The sequence below is a fragment of the Oryzias latipes genome, chromosome 13, assembly GCF_053564925.1.
Source record: "Oryzias latipes strain Hd-rR chromosome 13, Olatipes_Hd-rR_3.1".
NCBI lineage: Eukaryota > Metazoa > Chordata > Actinopteri > Beloniformes > Adrianichthyidae > Oryzias > Oryzias latipes.
Window position 1 is genome coordinate 3044422 of NC_136249.1, and position 23020 is coordinate 3067441.

Consider the following 23020-nt stretch of genomic DNA (forward strand, 5'->3'; position numbering starts at 1 on the left):
CTCACAATTCCTTAACGTTTCAGCAATCCAATGTTCCTGTCCCTTATCCCTGGTGGATTAGTTCATTTTCAGTGATCAAATGCATTAAATAGTGAAATAAAAGCCCCCCCCGTATGACTCAGATCCCCCCCTTCTCAGGAGCCCCAGATCAGCTGACCAGCTTTTCTCTGAAGGGGCTGAGGTCCAGAATTCAACGGTGGAACCAGTTTTCTCTGCTTAAATGCTTCCCAACTGAATGTTCTTCATACTCACTGTTGGTTTTTTATTTTTGTATCCCTTGTGCTATCTTAGATGACCCCCCCCCTTACATTGACGTGTTCTCCCTACCATGACAAAGGTGGATAAAGGTGGAAAGATTTCATGTAATCCATGGACACCAGTGAAGATCACAAATCATTGAAGAAAAAAGGTTCAGAGCACTGTCTAGTGGGTCTAGATGACCCAACTCCCAATGGTAAAGTGCCTCCAAAGCACAATAGCACAAGGGTTACATATGATGGTAAACCCACACAAACCCCCCAGCATGAAATCCTGCTGATCGTCTTTTGTTGTCTCCTCATTTGAAATGATTTTTTTAACAGTTTCACGAATCACTTTAAAGTTAATAAAACTAATATTAGATTGAGCTTTGCAGTGTAACAGGATTTCTTTTGTTGCATTGTAATACTTTGATGTGGGGGCTTCAGCCCCCTCCCCCATGGGCAGGGCCTCCTCTCCTCCCTCCTCCCAGAGATGCTGCAGTGTGAAGGCGGCAGCTCCTGACAGAAGAACAAGGTTCTTCATCAGGGACAGCCAGGTAAGCTTCCTCTCTCTGCCTCCTCCTCCTCCTCCTCTCATCTCTGACTCTTTTAGGGTTCAGCTTCACAGGAATGTTTGGATGTAAACTTTTGCCTGAGGGTGACAGAAAAACTTCATGTCCCGTTTGGGGAGACATTTTATCAAGTGTGAGTCAACTTTAGTTTCTTTCCTCCCTCTGTTCAGGTTCTCCTTCAGAGTTCTGATGCTCACTGCAGAACCTTGTTCTCATTAACAGTCTGGCGTTCGTGCCACAGAGCTGTTAAGAAGAATGAATGTCTTAGTGAAAAAATGACCCCCAGCAACCAGCTCCGCCCACTGGAGGAGGAGCTTAAAACTTGTATTGTGTGGAGGTTCTCTGGTGGTAAAACCGTTGGACAGAGGAACTTCTTTTGCTGGTCCTTTAGGGTCTAGATCCATTTCTAACGAACCCTTTCACTGGGCAAAACATCCACTAAGCTGGTGGAGGCAGAGTTCTGATTCTGTGGGGTTTTTTGGACCTGGAGGGCGAGACTTCAAATGGAACTGAATGAAGGTGTGTTTAGGAGCAGGAAAAGCCGGAAGAGTCGGCTACCAAAAGAACCGCCTGTCAGTCCAAATGTCACTCATGCTCAGTGACGGAAGATGAGCATCCTCCATCTGAGTTATCCTGGCCGTTGTTAACCAACACACCTGCCTTTAATGGCAACAGGAAAAACATGCAGGATGGTGTTGGGCAACCATAATGTGGATCAAACACGCCTGATTCAGCTCTTTCTCAAGCTCTGCAGAGGCAGGTGTGTGTTTAAGCATCCAGGATGGGGGGCCTTGAGGCCTGAAGTATTTTCACTGATTTGCAGAACAAATGTTGTGGGATGCTGAACTTCTGTCAATAATCAACATGCTAAAGTTTTCAAACACACGAGTCCTTGAAACTGATTAGAAATATACAATATTTTAACCTATTACAGGCTTTGTAAAGGATATACCAATAAGTCTCACCTCTTTTATTTAGCCAATTCATTTCAGTTGTTCTAAATAACACCACCCGTAAGCTTTGAAAAGAACAGAACCACATTCCTCACATGTGGATGTCTGAGGCTGATCGTTCTGCAATTAGAAGTGAACAGGACTGAAGATTTATTAGCAGAAATGTTTATTCACCGCTTTATGCTGATTGTTTCCGTTTTGTCTGCAGACACAGGTTTTGTCTTTCATCTCTAGAACAAACTGTTCTAGAATTCCTAAACTGATACAGCCCATTGTCACTGAGTAAGAGTAATGTAGCTAATACTTTGGATACAGTACCTTGTGAAAGTATTCGGCCTCCTTGAACTTTTCAACCTTTTGCCACATTTCAGGCTGAAAACATAAAGATATAAAACTGTAATTTTTCATGAAGAACCCACAACCAGTGGAACACAATCATGAAGTAGAACCACATTTATTGGATTTTGCAAACTTTTTTAACACATAACAAACTGAAATATTGGGCGTGCAAAAGTATTTAGCCCCCTTCATTAATGCTTTGTAGCTCCACCCTCTGCTGTGATTCCAGCAAAGATGGAATCAGTCTAAATAGTTAATGACGTCTTGCCGTCACTTTTTCCAGAAGGGTGAATGTGCAAACAGAAACCAAGGTGACAGTCTGTGCAAAAGGGGGGGGGGGGGGTCATCCTCAGAAACAGAAACTTGTTTTTACTGTTAAAATTGTGCACTGTAAACTCTGCAGCACGTCTGACAGACGGTTGGTTTGTTCAACTTTAGGATTTTGGTTCAGGGCTTTTACCCTCGGGGAAAATTAGGCTTATCTCTGTCCACCAGCCCCCAGTTCCTGGGAAAGTGTATTTTTTTTTTTGGGGGGGGGGGGGCTGTGAAAATGGAGAGCTGGTTAGCTGCTGGGAGCAGAGACAGCTGTACATCCCTCAGAGGGGGTGGGGGGCTATGAAGAAATGACCTCAGCAGAAAACGGACCGGGTCTCCAGGAGTGTCTGAGATGTTCCAGGTTTCTGTGGGTGGGGGGTTCACCCACAGGCACGCCTGTGATGTGAACCTGTACCTGTTTGATCACGGCGCCGTGGCAGGTCTTAGCGTTAGAAGTCTTTCAGCACATAATCCAAGGCAGAACAAGACTGGGTCACCGGGTTCTTCTCTCTAACCCCCCACCTCTGACAGTTCCCTCCAGCCCAACCTGTGATCTGCAAGCATTCATGAATTCATGTTTTATCCTTTCCTCTGACACCGGGGGCTCTGTGTCAGTGAGGTCATCTTCACAGAGGTGTGACTGAGGTCGAAGGTTCGGTTCCCACACTGCCTTCGTGCTTGGCGCTTTACCTGAGTGTACAGATTCTTTCCCATTATTACTCCGCAGATCAAGGGGGAAAAAAGCGTTAGTTTTAATCCCCGAGCGGATTAAGACCCTCAGGAGTGATCAAATGAATGTGATAAAGGGATGGATTAAGGCTGTTCCAATGTCCACCCCCATCACAGCCACATTCTTCTGCTGCTAATAGTGAAGGAAGCCCACTGAGACCACGGGGGGTCCTCCAACACAGAGGGGCTCCATCCAACACCAGAACCCACAACTGCAGCGGCAGCAGCCGTCACACACGGTACCTCATCTGGAATGGGAAAAATGGAGATGATTGGAGGTTTTGAGAGGGAATCCATCCTTAGAGAACAGAAGCACAGACCAGACACAGACAAGGAAGAACAGGCTGCATGATCTGTTCTGGGCGGAGTCTGAACATCTGGACCTGAGTCTGCTCCCCTTAATGGACCAACTTTGATCAGTGTGATCAGTAAAGGCCATGGGCTATGTTCACCCTCGGCAACGCAAATCCAAGAGGACACTTCCCATGAACCGTTTATGGAAACGCGAGTTAAGCAGCTATGCAGTGAAATCTGCAACATTTTCTTATTATCGGTATGATTTCCAGCAGCTTAGATGGAATTATTTCTCTCAGAGTTTCATTCAAGTCTCTGTACGTCTTTCAGCCAATATGACATCATGTGCATGTGGACTGTTAGTTTAAAACATGATTCAAAAGGTGCAATCTTTGTCAGTTTTCAGGGCTCCACAGCTGCTCCTTCTTTTCTTCTTCATTCACAACTATATTCATGTGGGGGGAAAAAAGTATCCATTAATGTTTTCATTTAAAAAGGAAAGTGAAGCAGCACTAGTCTATAAAGGACAGTATTTTCATCTGAATGAAGGAAATAATTTTCCTCACCAACACATTCCTCAGTTTGACCAAATCTGACAGATGAGTTCTGATGCCGCTGTTCCACACTTACAGATATGGATAATAAGGCGTTGGAACCGGATTCAACCCATGTGCCCATGGAGGGGGACCTCCCCTGTAATGGGAGGAGCCATCCTCGGCCACAGCCAGAGCCTTTGATGGGGCTAAACCTGAAGACGCTGCAGAAGCAGTCTGGAGCTCCGCCCAACTTCTCTCACCTACCTCAGCGCTCGTCCGTGGACCTGGAGTTCCTCAACGTCTCCTACAGCATCCAGGAGGGCTCGTGGTGGAGGAGGACAGGTAGAGACGCATTTGCAAACACAAGTTTAGCTGGAACATGTCTACTGTTGGACTGACTCAGAGTAAAGCCACTGAAGTCACTTCTACAGTGAGCCTAAACTCTGAGGGTGGAGGACCATGAGTGGGCCTAAGACAGAACCTTTAAGGACTCTGGATGGAAACAAGATGCACTTGTTAGTCAGGGATCAGTCGAGGCACTGACAAATTAATGGGTTTGATCCAAAGCTGGTTTCTCAGCTCACCTTGATAACTACCTTTTACTAGAAACAAGCTAAATCTGATTCTCTGAAGTAGAACCACATTTTTTTTTAGAGAAATGGGGTCTTCTCTCACAGGCAGATGAACTCTTGTCTGATTCACTTTGGTGGGAATCATTGACTGTATACAGAGAAGTGGACTGAGTGACCCCTCCCCCCTCGTGTCCCAAACAGGAAGTACCTCCTGGTTGCAGGAAGCCAAATTCCCATTGATTTCAGTTGAGGAATAAACAGCTTTTACTCAGTCAGTGCGTTGGTCAGAATGACCATTCTTGCCCCGACACCTTTTTACAGCATCTTCCTAATTTTTTCCATTATATTTTTTCTGTAGTGCAAGTTATTCAAGGTATAAATTGACCAATCAGAGGCCTCAAAAATATTTGGTCTCACGTCGAACAGTCAAAATGTTTGATTGACAGATTCTGCTGCTTTCAGTGGGAGATGTGTGGATTTCCAACAAGCTCAGTCTTGATTGGCGGTAGTGGTTGCAATAGAGACATTGACTCAGACTGAGTCTGACCAATCACTGCTTACTGACGTCGTCTGGCCCTAACATGACAGCATCCATTTCGCCAAAAATGGCGACTGGATTGACTTGATTTGGTGACGTCCTGTTCTCTATGCAGTCAATGGTGTGAATGCAGAAGCACTTTATTCAGATCGAAGTAAGAAAGAGAATCAAAAGGGAGGAAATGATGTACACTCAGACAAAAAAAAAACAAAGCATGAATCTGTAATCAGTAATCATGAAGAACTTGAACCATGTCTTCTGGGTAAATTCAGTGAGGAGCTCCAGGAGCGTATTGTGTATTATAGTCAGCTTTTAATATGAAATCTTTACTGCCCACTCCTCTCTTTTCTCCAGGTTTCAGAGCCTTACTAAAATGTCTCTCTGGAAGGTTCTGCAGCGGAGAGCTGATAGGTATCATGGGACCATCTGGAGCCGGCAAGTCCACTCTAATGCATCTTCTTGCTGGGTACAGGTGAGAAAATGCCACCTGTTCCTTTAGTCCTAGACGCTGACGTGCTCGTTGAAATGTGGCTTCTGCTGTCGCTCAGGGAAACTGGAATGAAGGGTCAGATTCTGGTCAACGGGAAACCACGAGATCTGAGGACCTTCAGGAAAATGTCCTGCTACATCATGCAGGAGGACATACTGCTGCCTCACCTGACAGCTGCAGAGGCCATGATGGTGAGCTCTCACCGAGCCAGAGATCTGTCCAAACCAAATCCAGTTTCATGATAGTTTGGAATGCTGGCTGTTCTGACGTCAGTTTGGCTCTGATCAAGCATTGCACCTCTGCTGCAGGTGTCAGCCAACCTGAAGCTGGACGACAGCATGGATGTGAAGATGGAACTGGTGAGCAGAAAAGGTCCACGCTGTCAGATGTGTGTGCCATTTCTGAGTTTTTCTTTGTTGCTTCTCCACCTTAACCCTTGTGCTATCCTAGGCACTTTAACATTGGGAGTTGGGTCATCTAGACCCACTAGACAGTGCTCTGAACCTTTTTTCTTCAATGATTTGTGATCTTCACTGGTGTCCATGGATTACATGAAATCTTTCCACCTTTATCCACCTTTGTCATGGTAGGAAGAACACGTCAATGGAAGGGTGGGGTCGTCTATGATAGCACAAGGGTTAAAACAGTTGAAGTCTAAAAACAGTCTAAAACAGAAAGCGTGGCTCAGGATTACCCAGACTAACCTGAGTTGAGTTTAAGCTTTAGGCTAACTTGAACGATCAGATTTATCAGACATGAAGGTCTGAAGTCTTAAATTTCCACTCTGATCATCTGTTGTAAAAGCGTTCCCACTGGTGTACCGTTTTCTAGGACGTTGTTTCATTTCATCCTGATGAGGTTGAAAATTTCATCAGAAATTCACAACTTGATTAGCAACCCTGCCCTCTTCCCCTCCCAGTTGCTGAGGGCTTGGATCAGGGACCTTGTGGCCCACCTAGTGTATTTTTTATGTAACAGATACAATCTTTCTCATACAACATTTTTATATCTGCTCCTGATTGTCAGCTATTTGACTAAAGAAACACTCAGAAATTCTATTTTGAGTTTTTATTTCGTTCCAATGTCCTCTATAATCAGAAAAATGCCACGAGAACATGTTAAAAAAAAACAATTTATGATCTCTGGCTAACTGATGTTGCGGGTTTGAGGGCAGTGAAAGCAACACGGCAACAACACATCAGATCTCCAGCCACAGGCCTCATTCTGATTCATTTTGAGTCTGCAGCCCTGAGGCAGCTTACAGGATGTTTCTGCTGTTTAGAGTGCACTAAGAGCTCTGTTCCTGCTCAGGTCCAAGAAATCCTGACTGCTCTGGGACTCCTGGACTGTGCTCACACTCGCACCAGCTCGCTGTCCGGTGGTCAGTGCAAACGTCTGGCTATTGCTCTGGAGCTGGTCAATAACCCCCCGGTCATGTTCTTTGATGAGCCCACCAGGTGAGACGAATTCTGGAGACGAGTCAGAAGTAGGATATGAGCTCCTGACATGAGTCAAATCTCAGGGGAATCAGTGGTAGACCGAGTCAGAATGATAGATTTCACACTCAACGGCCACTTTATTACCTTGCTAGTACCTTGCTAGGTTGGCTCCCCTTTTGCCTTCAGAACCACCTTAATCCCTGGTGGGATAGACTCAACAAGGTTCTGGAAACATTCCTCAGAGACTTTGGTCCATGTTGACATGACAGCATCACACAGTTGGTGCAGAGTTGTCTGCTGAAAACATGATGCCGGTCTCCTGTTCCACCACATCCCAAAGGTTCTCTATTGGGTTGAGATCCAGTGATTGTGGAGGCCGTTTGAGTCCAGAGAACTCATTGTCATGTTCTAGAACCAGTCTGATATGATTCCAGCTTTATAACATGGAGCCTTATCCTGCTGGAAGTAGCATCAGAAGGTGGTCCACTGTGGTCAGAAAGGGATGGACATGGTCAGCATCAATACTCATGTAGGCTGTGGTGTTGGAACCATGCTCAATTGGTACTAAGGGGACCAAAGTGTGCCAAGAAAATAGCCCCCACACCATAATACCACCACCACCAGCCTGAGCCGTTGATATAAGGCAGGATGGATCCATGCTTTCATGTTGTTATGGCCAAGTTCTGACCCTACCATATGAATGTCGCAGCAGAAATGGAGACTCATCAGACCAGACAAAGTTTTTCCATCTTCTGTGCTCCAGTTCTGGTGAGTCTAAGTCAGGGGTGGGCAAACTACGGCCCGCGGGCTGGATCCGTCTCCATGTTTGGTCCGGCCCACTGAACAATATCAGAGACACATGTTTATTTATTTTTTTTATCTGGCCACATGATCAAGACGTGACATTGTATTCCCTCCTTCTGCAGTCTGTGCTCCAACCTGAAACCCTCTAAAATCTCTGTCAAACAGACCAGAAGACAGTCTTTCCTTTCCATGTCGCAGTTCATCTTTCCTGGTTCAGCTCATTCTTTCTGAGAATGAAACTCCTGCAATACACGAGGGAACTCTGTACTGGTGAAAAGGTAACAGATATATGCGTAGCTGCAGCAGGAGACAGAGAAAGGTGCTTTTTCATTATTACTGGATGAGCAACAGACGTGCAGGACACAGCTGCTCAGTTTTAGTACAAACTATTAGACGAGTGATGAGCTGCAGCCCTCAAAGTCTTTATTAGGATTATGACGGGAAAGGATCGACTATTTATTATTATTATTTTTTTAATGTATCAGTATATTTTTCCTGAATTTTTGTCTGTGAAAATCATAGAGTGTTATTTGGTCATTGTTTTTTTTCATAAATAATGTTATTTATTTTATTAAAAGGATCATGAATGAATGAAACTTTATTCATGTAGCACTTTACAACTCCTTGAAGGTACCAAAGAGCTTCACAAAAAAAGAGATCTAAAATGGGAACAAAAGTTTTAAACTAAAAACTCTAAAATATTCTGTTTTAGAATATAATTTTCCATCCAAATGTTTTCATCCAGATTCCATGTTATTTCTTTCTCACTCCACTCATCTGCTCCTGGTCCGGCCCTTCTATCCAATTTTAAAACCCTATGTGGCCCCCGAGTTAAAATAATTGCCCACTCCAGGTCTAAGTGAATTGAAACTGAAACTGAAACTGAAAACATTCCTCTTTGGACAAGCTTATTGTTAGGCTAGTTAGTATGCTGAGATTACTTGATTTAGTGTTAATATGTTTAAATTAAACTTAATAACAATAAGAATTAGTTGTTGGTAGGCTTCTAGAAGTTGAAGCTGGGGTAACTATGGTGCACTGGGGTTTTGTCCTCTTTTCTCTTCCCCTTTTTTTAGGTGTTTTTCCTTACCATCAAGGGGGGTCTAAGGGCAGGATGCCAGTTTAGTTTAGTCTGTTTAGTTAGCTCAATTTAGTATTTTCCGATTGAATTCTATGCATGCATGTTCCTTTTGATTTAATGTTTAACTTTTTCAATTACTGTTACATAGCTCATCGAGACGACTGTTGGTGTGAATTTGGGCTATTCAAATAAAATTGTATTGAACTGAACTGAATTGAATTGTAGCCTCAGTTTCCTGTTCTTAACTGACAGCAGTGGTACCCGGTGTGGTCTTCTGCTGCTGTAGTCCATCTGCCTCCAGGTTGGACGTGTTCTGCATTCAGAGATGATCTTCTGCAGACCTCGGTTGGAACCAGTGGTTCTTTGGGTTCCTGTTGTCTTTCTATCAGCTGGAACCAGTCTGGTCATTCTCTTCTGATTTCTGGAATCAACAAGGCATTTCTGCCCACAGAACTGCTGCTCTCTGGATATTTTCTCTTTTTCAGACTGTTCTCTGTAAACTCTAGAGATGGTTGTGGGTGAAAATCCCATTAGATAATCAGTTCCTGGAATCCTCAGACCAGCCCATCTGGCACCAGCAACCATGCCACGTTCAAAATCACTTCAATCACCTTTCTTCCTCATTCTGATGCTGGTTTGACCTGCCTACATGCCTAAAGGCATTGAGTTCCTGCCATGTGATTGGCTGATTAGAACGAGCAGTTGAACAGGTGTGCCTAACAAAATGGGCGGTGAGTGTAGAGCAGGTGGCAGAAGTGTTCATATATCTGTATCCACCCCCCACCCCCCGGCAACAACAAAAAATAATTCTTGTATAATTTTAGTTCATCTGAGGTTGCATGTTGTGTTTGTCAGGGAGACTCAGGTCAGTCACTCAGGAGGGTTTTTGCTTCTTGCTTAGAGAACCCGTCTCCACATTGACCCATGTTTCATGCCTGAAACATAACAACAGCTTTTGTTCTTCACTGTAATCTGTAATCCATGGTTCTACAGACTCTTTTTCCCCCATATCTATTGCCGTCAGCAGCTGCCATGTGGTGCCTTCTCTTGCTCTGATGCCACAGCTGCTCAATGAGGTTGTCTCTGTTCTCAGCGGTTTGGACAGCGTGTCCTGCTACCAGGTGGTGTCCTTAATGCGCTCTCTGGCTCTGGGGGGACGGACAATCATCTGTACCATTCACCAACCCAGTGCCAAGCTGTTTGAGATGTTTGACAAGGTGTGTATGCAGAAATCAAATGTGATCTATTGTTTTTTAATTTAGTGTTATCTGGTAAAATTAAATTCCAATAACTTTATTGTTACCAAGAATGAATGATGTGGGGACACTTTACACAAAAGAAAGAGTTGAAACTTACCCACATCAATTAGTTAATAATGAATGAATAAAAATACAAACTTAAATGATCTCAAAAATTTACAAGAAAACAAGGCAAAGTTTGTTGAAGAACGGGTTTAGGCAGAATGACGAGCATCAAGGAGCTGGATTTGTAAGTAGGTTGTTCTGCACCTCAGTGTCCTACAAGCTGTACAGCAACGTCTCTGTCTTCAGGGAAACCAATGAACACGAAGGAGGGATCTCTTAAAATTCTCTTTTCTATTCTGAGAGTCTGCTGGTCACACCGCAGCTCAGAGATCAGATTCTATTGCAAACTTTAAATTTTCAGCAGAAAGTTAAAGCTGTGCTCCTAATCAGCAAGTGAAAAAGAAGATTGTTGTTCCATTTTTAACCTAAATGATTGTGGAATGTGATGTGAATGGCTCCAGAGGATTTCACCTTAAGGGGTACAGAGCTTACCTGCTGTCTCCATTTCTCCAGAATGTCTTCTGTGCCTCAACAGGTTGTTAAAGTCGTTTTCTATAATTTTTTTAAGTCTGTTTATTGATTTGGGTCATTCCATCGTCATGCTAACTACAGACTAGCTCAGCTGGGATTGCCAGTAAAATCCAGTGAAAACTGATGTTCCTCTTCAGCAGCTGGAAGCTGCTAGTGGATGGAAGGACTGCAGAATGACTGAATGGATGCCTGCGTTTCAGATGCAGTCACAATGTTTTCAGAAAAACCTGTTTCTTGTGACATTTCTGGGACTTTTTCCTTCTCCACAGCTGTACATCCTCAGTCAGGGTCAGTGCATCTACAAAGGGACAGTACCGTATCTCATTCCCTACCTCAAGACTCTCGGCCTGCACTGTCCCACCTACCACAACCCAGCTGACTTCAGTAGGTTCCCTTCACATTTGCTCTCTTTTCTTTTGAGCTGATGTCTGCAGCATACTACAGTCCACATTTCCTTTCATGCCTTTTGTCAGTCATAGAGGTGGCATCAGGAGAACACGGAGACCTGAACTCTATGCTGTTTGAGGCGGTTCAGGATGGCATGTGTGCACTGGAGGAGAAGGAGGCCCACTGTGACTGCAACAGCACATCCATTTGTACAATCAAGTGCTGCATGGTACAAGTAGTTCATGTTCGTTATCTGTGCAAGTTTCATGAGCCTTTAACTCATGCAACCAGCAGTGCTGGGAATGCTCCTTTAACCCTTGTGCTATCATAGGCCATTTAACGTTGGTAGTTGGGTCATCTAGACCCACTAGACAGTGCGCTGAACCTTTTTTCTTCAATGATTTGTGATCTTCACTGGTGTCCATGGATTACATGAAATCTTTCCACCTTTATCCACCTTTGTCATGGTAGGGAGAACACGTCAATGGAAGGGTGGGGTCATCTAAGATAGCACAAGGGTTACAAAATTAAATGAAACAATAATCAGGTTAGGCAGGATTTGTTCTGTTCATTTCAAAAGAGATTCCATGTGAAAGCATGAGTGAAAAACACACGGAACACAACTTATACCATGGTCAGGGTGAATACTCGATTCTGATTGGCTGCTGGGTGTGCATTAAAAGGTGATAATGCACACTTAATAAAGGAGTTCCGGTCACATAGCTTAAATTTTCTGTATCACTGCGCTGGCTTCTTTAAAACAAACTTTATCTGCATCCTCTGGACAAAAACAAGCGGCAAGAGGTGAACCTTCTCTCTGAACTGATGCTTTATTTAACACATCGTGATCATCAGCATGGATATCACTTTCCTTTGCGGTGGTGCGGTTTGTTGTCATAGTAACGTGACAGCTAACAAGTAGTCCGCTTTTTGTGAAGAAAACGATCTAAACCGAAAAAATAACAATAATGACTAAAAACTGATTGAATATTTTATTTCTTTTGTAAGTGACCATGATATAAGCGGGTTCATGGCCTTCACAGTGTGCATTGGAGGATGTTTGCTTCTGTGAAGTGCATTCATTCTGACAATGCACACTTGGACGGCCATTAACCCTCACGTATTCTATGCAGATCCAGCATGGGTGCATAGACGTGTTTGAATGAAGTGTGGTCGAAGCTGCTGCAGTAACATCAATGATCACCGTGATGATGCTCTCCCTCAGGACACTGGGCACCCGCAGAAGCACACCTTTGCCACAGGTACCCTCACACAGTTCTGGATCCTCTTTAAAAGAACTCTCATCACCATTTGTCGGGATCAGGTAGGTCACCCCCCACAGCGGAGAAACTGAAGCAGTCAGGGAGTCAGAGACTGACCGACTGGTGTTCCTGCTTTCAGGTGTTAACCCACCTCAGACTGCTGTCCCACATCTGCATAGGTGTGTTAATAGGTTTGCTGTATCTAAACATTGGCAATGATGCCAGCAGAGTGTTTAACAACACTGGATTTCTCTTCTTCTCCATGCTCTTCCTCATGTTTGGAGCTCTCATGCCAACTGTGTTAACCTGTGAGTATCAGTTTCACGATCAGTGCTTTTAGATCTCTGCTGTCAACAAGGTCGTCTTCCAGCGCACTGTCTGAGTTGTGTCCAGTGTTTAAAGATGCAATGCTCCATCTGGCAGTTCCTTTGGAGACAACAGTGTTCCTGAGGGAGCATCTTAACTACTGGTACAGTCTGAAAGCCTACTACCTGGCCAAAACCATGGCTGACATCCCTTTCCAGGTGAGTCGCTGGCTTCAGAAAGACTGAGCTGAGAGCCAGAGTGCCGACAAACTTCCTAATCTGTCAAAGCTAATCAATACAACTACACAACCCTACATTTCACTGTGAGGATACCACACAGGCAAGGCAGGATGGGGAGAAACCTGACTAATTCAGCCACTGGGAGACTCTGCTGAATGACAGTGAGGACTGCTTAACCAGAATCACAACATTTGTAGATGACCATTAAGGGAAGGGGGTGACAGGGGGATCACCGTTCAATCCCTGCTTAGTGGTGGGATCTGAGCCCACCATCTCCCAGTCTCAGGGTGGACACACTATGCCCCCGCACCCCAGAGCTGCTCATTAGTCCAGGAAACAGGTCAGTTGGAGGTGTTGCGTACCTTTGAGCACTGACAGATGATTCCCAAAACGGACAAATCCTCTGGAGTTCACCCAGTTTTGCTCGTGAAAACTTTGATTTACATTTTTCAGTTGAAAGACACAAAGTCTTTATTCTTAAGTGCTCAGTTCTTTTCTGACCTTCATGACAACCTGGAGGGACTAATTTCATTGATCAAGGAAGAGTGAGCGCTTTTCTCCTAAAACAGTGAACTATCTGTTGTTTCCAGCACTGAGCTCCATGTTTCACTGTGAAAAGTCCCATTGGCTGCAACACATCTCAACATGCTTTGTGATCATCGCTGTATTTGACCAGATTCCAACATTTTGCTGTTGCAAACTGGAATGTGAAATTCTCCCATAAGGTTTTAGAGAGACACACTGACACAAACAAAGCCTGCGTATTCCTGTTTCACATCCTCCTGTTGTTTCTGGTGCATGTCAAATGTCCTGCTGTGTTCTTGTTGCCTACTATCTTTGCTGTAAAAATGTTGGCATTGACACGAGAAGTCAGTTTCACTTTCAAAATGTTCACTTGAGTAAATGTAAAACATCTGGTTCCACAGGTGATGCAGCCTGTTTGTCTTCATCATTTCTAAAGCTCTACTCCAATGAAAATGGTGTTTTTGGTGTTTTTAACATGTTCTTGTTGCATTTTTCTGGCGATGGAGGACACATTTGAAGAAAATTAATATTAAAATTGCATTTCTGAGTTTTTCTTTACTGTAGTTGTTGTGAATCAGAAGCAGATAAAAGAATGCCATCTGAAAATGGAAATGTAGAAAATATGCTGGTAAGGCCACGGTCAGACAAATAGATCCATGAACGTCTTTGTTTTCCTGGTCTGAGCTGGAATCTGGATCAGAACTGGACGGATGGATAGATCTGGTATTGATCACGATTTTTGTTGCACTGGTAAAGCTAGGTTGGGGCTGTGAGAGGCTGTAAGGTAGCGAGTGAGCATGTCAATAGAGAGCCCTCAGTTATGGGTGACGGAAAGGGGGCGGGTTTGCTCGGCGGCAACAGTCACTTAATTCAGAGGTGAATTCTAATGAATTTCTGCTGCTCTGCAGTAACTATGTCCTAGAAGATGACACAGGTTTTTTATTTCGTCTGAAAACAGCAAAATCATGATTAAACAGCACTGGGAAGGCTTTGAACACAGACCTAAAGATGATCGGAGTGGTACTAAAGCAGTCTGAGGGGGTCTCCATGTGATAACGGGGTTGAAATTTCAGGTGATCTGCCCCATCATGTACTGCACCATCGTGTACTGGATGACAGAGCAGCCCCCTGAGGCTGTGCGCTACCTCCTCTTCATAGCTCTGTCGGTCTGCATCGCCCTGGTGGCCCAGTCGCTGGGTTTGCTTGTGGGCGCCGCCTCCACATCACTGCAGGTTTGTGTGCTCAGGACAGAATCCCTTGCTCCAGGTACTCATTTGAAACCCCACCCTGTCCTTTGGCTTCCATGCAGGTAGCGACATTTGTGGGTCCGGTCACTGCCGTCCCTGTGTTACTGTTCTCTGGATTCTTTGTCAACTTTGACACAATCCCCAAGTATCTTCAGTGGATCTCCCACGGGTCCTACGTGAGGTCTGTGGATCGCGTCTTTCACCTCTGTTGCTCTATAGAAGGCCGTCCGTGATCAGCTGTTGCTGTTCCGACTGGGTGGATCGCACAATCACCCTTTCAGTTTATTGTCAGGTTTGCTCCATTTGATTAGGTCTGTATGTCTGCACAGGTACGGCTTTGAAGGAGTGATCCTGTCAATCTATAGCATGAACCGCTCAGACCTCCAGTGTCCGGGGAAGACCTGCAAGTTCCAGCAACCTGAAGAGGTCCTGGAGCTCCTAGACGTGAAGGAAGCAAAGCTTCACCAAGACTTCATTGTCCTTGGTGTGTTCTTTGTCGTCCTGCGCCTGGCCACTTACCTCGTCCTGCGCTACAGGGTCAAGTCTGAGAGATAGCTGCTCCTCTGTTCTCTGTGCACAGACTGCAGGAGCTCATGTGGGAGTCCACCTCCTCTCATTTTGCTGCCACATGGACTGACCTCAGCATTTCCTGTGTTCATTAGCCAGTTACTGTGGGAGTAATTGGAGTCAACATACACAACTTTACCTCATCTAAATGCAGCCATGAAACGAGACAGCAACACTCATCAAAAGTTATTAGTTTGACTGAAGCTCCACTGCTTTGGTCTCCAGAACTGTTTTTCCCTTCAGACAAACATGATAAGACATGAAATAGCAGCATGCTCTCCGCTGTAAACTGCAACCTGGACGATTAGCTCAAAACCTGAAGTGAACCAGGACATCGAGCTTCAACAAAGTCAGGATTCAGATACAGAATTCAATGTAAAATCAATCTTTTCCTAAATATGAGGGGAAAAGCAAAAGTAAAGTCAATAAGTTAAAATCAAACATCAAACTCACACACTAGTGGATCACAACTAAATAGATTTTCTTCAGGAAAACCCAGATTCGAAAAAAACATCAAAACCCACCCCCTCAAAAACCCACAGCACCTGTTTTGGGTTGTCCTTGTCTGTAGAGGGTCTTAGAGACAGCGGCTGCTCCGTAACCCTTGTGCTATCTTAGATGACCCCCCCCTTCCATTGACGTGTTCTTCCTACCATGACAAAGGTGGATAAAGGTGGAAAGATTTCATGTAATCCATGGACACCAGTGAAGATCACAAATCATTGAAGAAAAAAGGTTCAGAGCACTGTCTAGTGGGTCTAGATGACCCAACTCCCAATGCTAAAGTGCCTAGGATAACACAAGGGTTTTAAAGCAGCCTTGTGGCGTGTGCGCCCATCCTAAGGGATGTTGTGAAAATGGAACGTACCATTGTCGTGCGTGTGGTATGTGCATCCTAAACGGGTTATTCTGTTGTGCCGTGTTCTTACGCCACATGCTAGTCGTTAGTACAGGGTCAATACTGGCTCCTTATTGACCCAACACAAATGCTGCACCCACAGGGTGTGCACGTGATACGCAAGTGTCTGTAAGACGCCCATAGGATGTCCACACAGACCACGCTGTCCTACATTCTGACACTCAGGCTGCCAGTATGAAGCCGCGGGAACAGCATTTACCAGCCCCTCATGCGGGGGTGAAAAAAGGAGAAATCCGTATGACGTGTCTCACCTACTTCCCCTTTGCTTATGAGTTGTTTACGTCTTTGCTAAGACCTGTCACTTCCAGCAGCCCCATAGAAAAAAATGTACACAAACATTTTGGCTCAACTAACTCACAGATGGATCTACAACTGTAAAATTCCCTTCAGGCCACCTGCATGCCCTACAAAAGTTGGCCCATTTTCCCCTGCAGACAGCACACATACACCTGTGAGGGCAGTTGGCACTAAGGCATGAAGGGGTACGCCCCTTAAACCCCTCCCCCCATTCCGCCACAACTTCCCACATTTGATTCGGGAAAATGAAGACGGAAGAAGGTTCAGTTGATTGCTACGTCCAGTCTAATGTCTCTGGGTTGTCCTCTTCAGTTTTGGACATAAGTTCAGCCTGTCACTCAGGAGGGGGGGCTCACAGTCCTCTGACATGTCACCAGGAGCTACTGCAGTTTCACCGGAGGATGTGACTGGGTGGACTCGGAGCTCAGGAAACAAAACCCTGCCTCAGCAGGGATGGAGGCAAAGTGGACACAGAGCTGACAGGAGGGGGCTTTTCCTGTCTGTGTTTCTGTGGAGTCCACACTCATCTACTTTTTGCAACAAAACACTTTGTCTTGTTTCTATTAAGATAATCCAATACCTGTTCTGAAGTTTTGAAATGATCTAAGCACTTAAATAATGCACTTTTCTCCCAAATCATTGTCACTCTGAACCTCCTCACTCTTGGATCATCTGCATGTCTGCTTGATCCCTCTTAGTAACCCGTGCACAGGTGTATGTCACGTTTGGGTCCTGTTGGATGTTCTGAGAAGGTCCTATAAGGACAGTTATGTTTGACCTGCACGCTTTTAGAACACTGAGCAACAAAAAATGAAGCACTTGAAATAAAAAAGCCAAGATTATTAAACCATAGTGCAAATGTTTTAATTGTTGTCATTCTGTTTTGAAAGTTGTAGCAGGGATGATCCTCATATCTGAGAGAAAAGAATCATGAGGTCAGCGAGGGCCCTATGGTCCGGAGGAGGGCCCCGCCGTCCATAGGAGGGCCCCGTGGTCCAGAGAAGGGCCCCGTGGTCCAGAGGAAGAGCTCTCTACATTTCCACTGAGATTCCCACCTTAGACCTACATGTTTACTCAGGGTGAAGATTAAAATATTTGCGCTTCTAGTGACAGATCGTTATTTGCAGTTGCACCTCTTCTGGTTTGGAGGTTAAAACTCCTCATTTCAGATGCAGAAGAAACAGCACCACCGGTTCAAGCTCAGTTAACTTGATGGTCCCTGAAGGTGACCCGAGTCAAACAAGGCGCCGGACAGTGAAAGCTCAAAAACATTAGGAACAACAACTAAGAGGTTAAACCAGGGGTGTCAAACATACGGCCCGCCAGATGGTTCAATCTGGCACAGTAATAAAGAATAAAAATTATAAGGATGTTTAAAAAAGAAAGCACGTTTCTAGTCCATTCCTGTGGAGAGTTATGATTTTTTAAAGAAATAACTGAAATGCGCAATTCCGCCACTAGGGGGAGTAAAGGAAAAGCAAAACAGGTGAAAAAGCATATCTCTGCACCTGCCAAAAGTGAAACCTAACAGCTTTGTGTCTGAGTAAGATGTAGTTTGGTTCCGCGCAAGCCTCATCGCTGCTATGTTGCTATAAGAATGATCATAGTGACCCACTAATGAGCAAAATGTTGTTACAAAGAAAAAAGGTTGAAGTGGAGTGCTGGGCTTTCCAGGAAAATGGACAGAATTTTATTTGTTCATGGAGCTGAATGCAAAACCTGCATTCTTGGTATGTCATTAACAGGTCGCAGTGCTCAAAGAATACAACATTCAGCACCACTATGAGACTCACCACAAAGAAAAGTTTCACCTTTTGCAGTTAAGAAAAGAGAAGATTAACAACTATTAGCTGGACTGACAAAATAACCGTCTACCTTTACCAAAGCCGTGACGTCAGTGATGGAGCAGTGACACCTAGCTACCTTATTGCAAACAAGTTGGAGCAAACATCCAAACCATTTTCGTATGGTGAACTTATTGAAAACTGCTGAAGGCTGCATGTAATCTAATCACGTAATCATAATCATGCTAGCAAAGGTCGACTGCTTTTTGGGGCACAAGACTTCTGCATTAGTCAAGGATTACGATTGCAGATACAACATCTCTGAGGAGACTTGGGTGCCAAAATGAAGGAATCCAGTCATTGACTACATTTTTGGTCACTATTGATGAAAGCACAGATAGAGATATTGCACAACTGTGCATATTTCTTAGAGGTGATATAGATACAGTCACAGCAGAGTTTCTTGAGTTGATGGACACAACAGCTGATGACATAGTCAGCTCTCTTGTTACAGCGCCACACGATGTTGGAGTGAACTGGTCATGTGATGTCAGTCTGGTCACTGATGGCGTCCCATTAAAGATCAGGAAGAAGTCAGGTGTTGCCACAAAATTCAGGCAGAAACCAGGAAAAGATTCTTGGACATTTCATTGTGTTTTGCACACTTAACCCTTGTGCTATCTTAGATGCCCCACCCTTACATTGACGTGTTCTCCCTACCATGACAAAGGTGGATAAAAGTGGAAAGATTTCATGTAATCCATGGACACCAGTGAAGATCACAAATCATTGAAGAAAAATGGTTCAGAGCACTGTCTAGTGGGTCTAGATGACCCAACTCCCAACGTCAAAATGCCTAGGATAGCACAAGGGTTAAAGGAATGCTCCTGTGGAGTTGAGCCAGGACCCAACTCCACAGTGGAGGCGTCACAGGAGCTGCTAGGACAAATCACTTCAGGTTTTTATCACTAAGACTCAAAACGCTCAGGGCCAAAGTCTCTTTGATGTCTTGTAAAGGACAGTAGTGGTGTAACGGAGCAACCTTTCTTTACGGAAAATAGATCTATCATCAGTGTACCGTAGCAATGAAAGGACACTGTTGTCTTAGGATGGAGCCCAGAGGAAGGAGGTACAAGTGGTCCTAAAATAGAGCCCTGTGGAACCCCAAACAGCAGTGGAGCAGCTGAGGAGCAAGATCCAGACATGCTCACACACTTGCAGTGTGCTCATACGTTTACAGACCCTAGAAGAGAGGATTTCTTTGTCATTCATCATCAGAAAAATCAGTTTACTCTTTATAAATCCTAACGACAACAGAAACTTCCCAAATGACCCTGTTCTAAAGCTGACATAGCAGTTCCTAATGGCTTGTGTTGCCTCCTTTGCATCAATAACAGCTTGAAGTCTCTGGTGGTGGTTGTGGATCCGGTTCTCCATGTTTTCCAACAGTAAAGCAGGCTGATCCTTGGGCTATCTTGGTGGAACGGCCCGTTGGAGATCCCCGCAGAGCGACTCAGAAACATGAAGGTCAGATGGAGGCGGCCACTCCAGAACCTTCACCTGACCAGGTCCCCCCCCTCCCCTCCAGAAACCCTGAAGGAGCAGCTGAGCCCCCCCCCCCCCCCCCCCCCCCCCATTTAAACACGCTTCAAAAACCAGGCAGTAGTGGATTTCATTATTTTATTCAGAGCTGCACCCCCCCCCCCTCCAATGAAAGAACCCCCAAGCATTTTCTTTAAATCTGAAATAAAAACACTCAGATCAAAGACAGACCCCCCACCCCCCACACACACATACACACACAGACATGCAACAATTTTAAAATCTAAACAGGGATTTCGGGGGGGGGGGGGGGGTGGGGGGGGGGTCGACACTGCTTTGGGTAAAAGGTCAGAGGTGAACTCAGACAGAAGGGGGGGCTTCAGAACCGAGCCTGCACTCAGGTCCACACTGCAGGTCCTGATGGACCAGGATCCGAGGGGCCTCTGCAGACCTGCCCCCCCCAAAAGCCTCTCAGCTTAAGTTCAAGACGTTCCCAGAATCTTTGTGGGACCTCTATCTGGCATCGTTCAGCTGCCGCGCCACCGTCAGGATCTCCTTGGCGCCTTTGGTCAGCAGCAGGTCTGCCAGGTCCACACCCAGACGCTCGGCCCCATCCTGGAGGTCTGCAGGGATCTTGGTGGCCGTGACCCCCACCCTCTGCAGGCGCTCATCCACCTCCTCTGAGCACTGCACACACACACACACACACATGAGCTGCTGAGGGTCTCTGCTCTGCACGTCTCAGGTCTGCAGCCACTCACCGACCCCCCCGAACAGATGCTGGTCTGCATGGTCTCCTTCAGACTCTCAGATCCGTCCAGACTGTAGACGGCTCCGGTCAGGTAGAGCTGCACAGACAGAGACGATGCCTTTAGGTTCATCGGGAAATCCAGACGTTTGACGACAGATCTGAGCTCCCTGACAGCTTTCTCGCCCCAAAGAAAGTAACTTTAAATTCATTGCTAGGAGTAATCCATTACTTTTTGTAAACAGCCAAAGACTCCTGTTTTATCATGAAGCAGCAAAAACCTGAGCAGATTATGAAACGTGGTTTCAGGGTCTGACAGGAGAAGCAGCGCCGCCTGGTGGACAAATAATAACAAAGGTGTTCCTGAAGAAGGCATCCTTCATTCACCATTCTGCTGCTGTCAGACGCGCTCTACCTGCAGCTGATTACCTGGATCAGGTGTGTTTTACCAAACTGAAGCTACAGCAGCAGGTTGGCTGGAAAACAAGCCTCCAGGCCTGCAGCTCACATCTACAGCCTGGTTTCCTCAGACCTTCTGTTCACAGCAGCTGGGCTCATCTGCACACATGGTGCCTTCAGGGGCCGTTTCCTCACCTGGGAGTCTTTGATGTAGGTGTGCACTGCCACGGGAACGCTGCAGCCCCCTTCCTGCGACAGAGAGACAGTGAATACACATTCAGGGTGTGTGTGTGTGTGCATGAGTGTGTGCACGAGTGTACCAGGCGTTTAAGGAAGGCTCTCTCTGCGATGCAGCGCAGCACCGTGTCCGGGTCGTGGAGAACCGACACCATGTCCAGGATGTCCGTGTCTTTGGCCCGAACCTCCACAGCCAAAGCCCCCTAAGACACACAAACACGCACACATGAGCACACATACACACCGCTTCCAGAGTCCAGGCTCTGCTCGGGTCTTTGCTCTGACCTGTCCTACGGCGTACATGCAGTCCTCAGGCTGCAGCACCTGTGGGCAGAGAAGCAGCAGAGCGGTGAGGAAGGACAGTCAGAAGAACCGAAGCTGATCCGTAGCCTGTCCCGTACCGCGCTGATCCGGTCCTCCCAGCCCATCCTCTTCAGCCCGGCTGCAGCCAGGATGATGGCAGCGAAGTCCTCCTTGTCGTCCAGCTTCTTCAGCCGGGTGTTCAGGTTCCCGCGCTGTGGGGACGGTGAAGGAAAAAGAATCTAGATTCCAGCAGCTTTCCCTCCAACGGGCCTTCCATGCAGGAGCAGCAGGATACAATGTCCTTGAATTCCAGGTGGGGGAACCTCCTCTTCAGCTGAGCGGCGCGACGCAGGGAGCTGGTGCCGACCACACTGCCACAAGCACAACAAGAGGTCATGTGGGTTCAGGCCCGACGCCACAGAGCCGCCCGACCGCTGCTCACCTGTTCTTGGGCAGGCTGGCCAAGGTTTTCCCGGCGTTCTTGGGGTGGAGGACCACGGCATCATGGGGGTTCTCCCTCCTACAACATAAAAGTGCTTTATAAGGTTTACAGCTGAAAATAACAGAGTTACCCTGAATGCATCACTGACGACACACCGTGATCACTCTCTAACCACTGCCCCCCCCCAGGATCCAGAAAGTGTATGAATACAGTTTGAAGGCAAAAGTTCTACACGACTTTCAAAAATGGTGGAGTCATGAGGTGGAATATAACTTCTAAACCAAAAGAAAAAGCAGAAAAATGAAAATAATCTTTTTTCTAAGTGTCACATCAGCGTATTTTTTAAGTGCTGAAGGCAAAAATAAACGTTTCTGTTTTTATGGGAATTCTTGACTTGTTTTCTTAGCAATATAAAGAAAGTTCCTGCAGTGCATAAGCACAGGACAGTTTGGAAGGAGTGACAGGAACTCAGGTTCATGAGGGATTTCTGATTCACTGAGATCCAAAACAGTTTGGAGCTCCAGAACTTAAGGGAAGCAAACTTCCCTTAAGTTCTGAAGTTTTAGCTGAAAACAAAAGAAAACACAAAGTAAGCAGCCAGTGACGTGAGTGTGCACGTGCACGTGCAGTATCAAGCGTTCGGGTAAAGTGGAGTAAAAAGATTCATTTGATGGGCGGTGTTGTCAGGCAGGCTGCCGGCTCGCCGGCGTGCTGTCAGAGCTCACCTCAGCACGGCGCCAATGGTGAAGCCTGCAGGCAGGCTGGTGGGGAGGTCCTTGAGGGAGTGCACCACCAGGTCCACCCTGCCAGTCAAACAACAACATCAGACAGACGGAAACAAACAGAAAAAAGCAGGAACAGGAAATCGGAAAAAAAGGGACCCCTTCCTTAGTGAAGAAACCCCCCGGTGATGCTCTGCCGTCACGGAAATCCCAAAGCTGGAATGGAAACGGATGCTCAGCTTATAGCAGAACATCAGCTATGTGGCAGAGGACGGGAAAATCAGGAGGTACTTGAACCTCTCACAACCAGAAACCTGCCTCCAGAAGTGAGGCGTGAAGGATTATGCCACAAGAATGA

General features: G+C 45.8%; 2 protein-coding genes across 6 annotated transcripts in view; one reads left to right on the top strand and one right to left on the bottom strand.

Moving 5' to 3' along the window:
- The first annotated feature begins 726 nt into the window (after positions 1-726).
- On the top strand, positions 727-17337 carry LOC101164423 (ATP-binding cassette sub-family G member 4). 3 transcript variants are annotated; one of them, XM_078956479.1, is made up of 16 exons: positions 727-796; positions 4074-4319; positions 5442-5559; positions 5636-5768; positions 5886-5936; positions 6889-7034; positions 9995-10118; positions 11006-11120; positions 11210-11352; positions 12349-12447; positions 12525-12564; positions 12670-12693; positions 12809-12909; positions 14529-14687; positions 14765-14883; positions 15032-17337. In XM_078956479.1, the coding sequence occupies exons 2-16, from the start codon at positions 4076-4078 to the stop codon at positions 15255-15257; spliced, it is 1842 nt and encodes a 613-aa protein (XP_078812605.1). In that variant the 5' UTR covers positions 727-796; positions 4074-4075; the 3' UTR covers positions 15258-17337. The 3 variants fall into 3 exon arrangements, with proteins under 3 accessions (XP_078812605.1, XP_023817772.1, XP_078812606.1); XM_023962004.2 differs by having other exon boundaries at positions 12525-12693; XM_078956480.1 differs by lacking the exon at positions 12670-12693 and having other exon boundaries at positions 12827-12909.
- A 2598-nt stretch (positions 17338-19935) lies between these two features.
- Positions 19936-23020, bottom strand: part of LOC101164176 (porphobilinogen deaminase) — a 156164-nt gene continuing 153079 nt past the window's right edge. For all 3 annotated transcript variants that reach the window (XM_078929597.1, XM_023961910.2, XM_023961909.2), the window contains exons 6-14: positions 22666-22743; positions 21941-22018; positions 21794-21869; positions 21597-21710; positions 21481-21519; positions 21279-21398; positions 21154-21207; positions 20573-20659; positions 19936-20498 (exon numbers count right to left, since the gene is read on the bottom strand). In XM_078929597.1, coding sequence (XP_078785723.1) covers positions 20325-20498; positions 20573-20659; positions 21154-21207; positions 21279-21398; positions 21481-21519; positions 21597-21710; positions 21794-21869; positions 21941-22018; positions 22666-22743 — 820 coding nt within the window. In that variant the 3' untranslated portion in view covers positions 19936-20324. The remainder of the gene's footprint in view (positions 20499-20572; positions 20660-21153; positions 21208-21278; positions 21399-21480; positions 21520-21596; positions 21711-21793; positions 21870-21940; positions 22019-22665; positions 22744-23020) is intronic.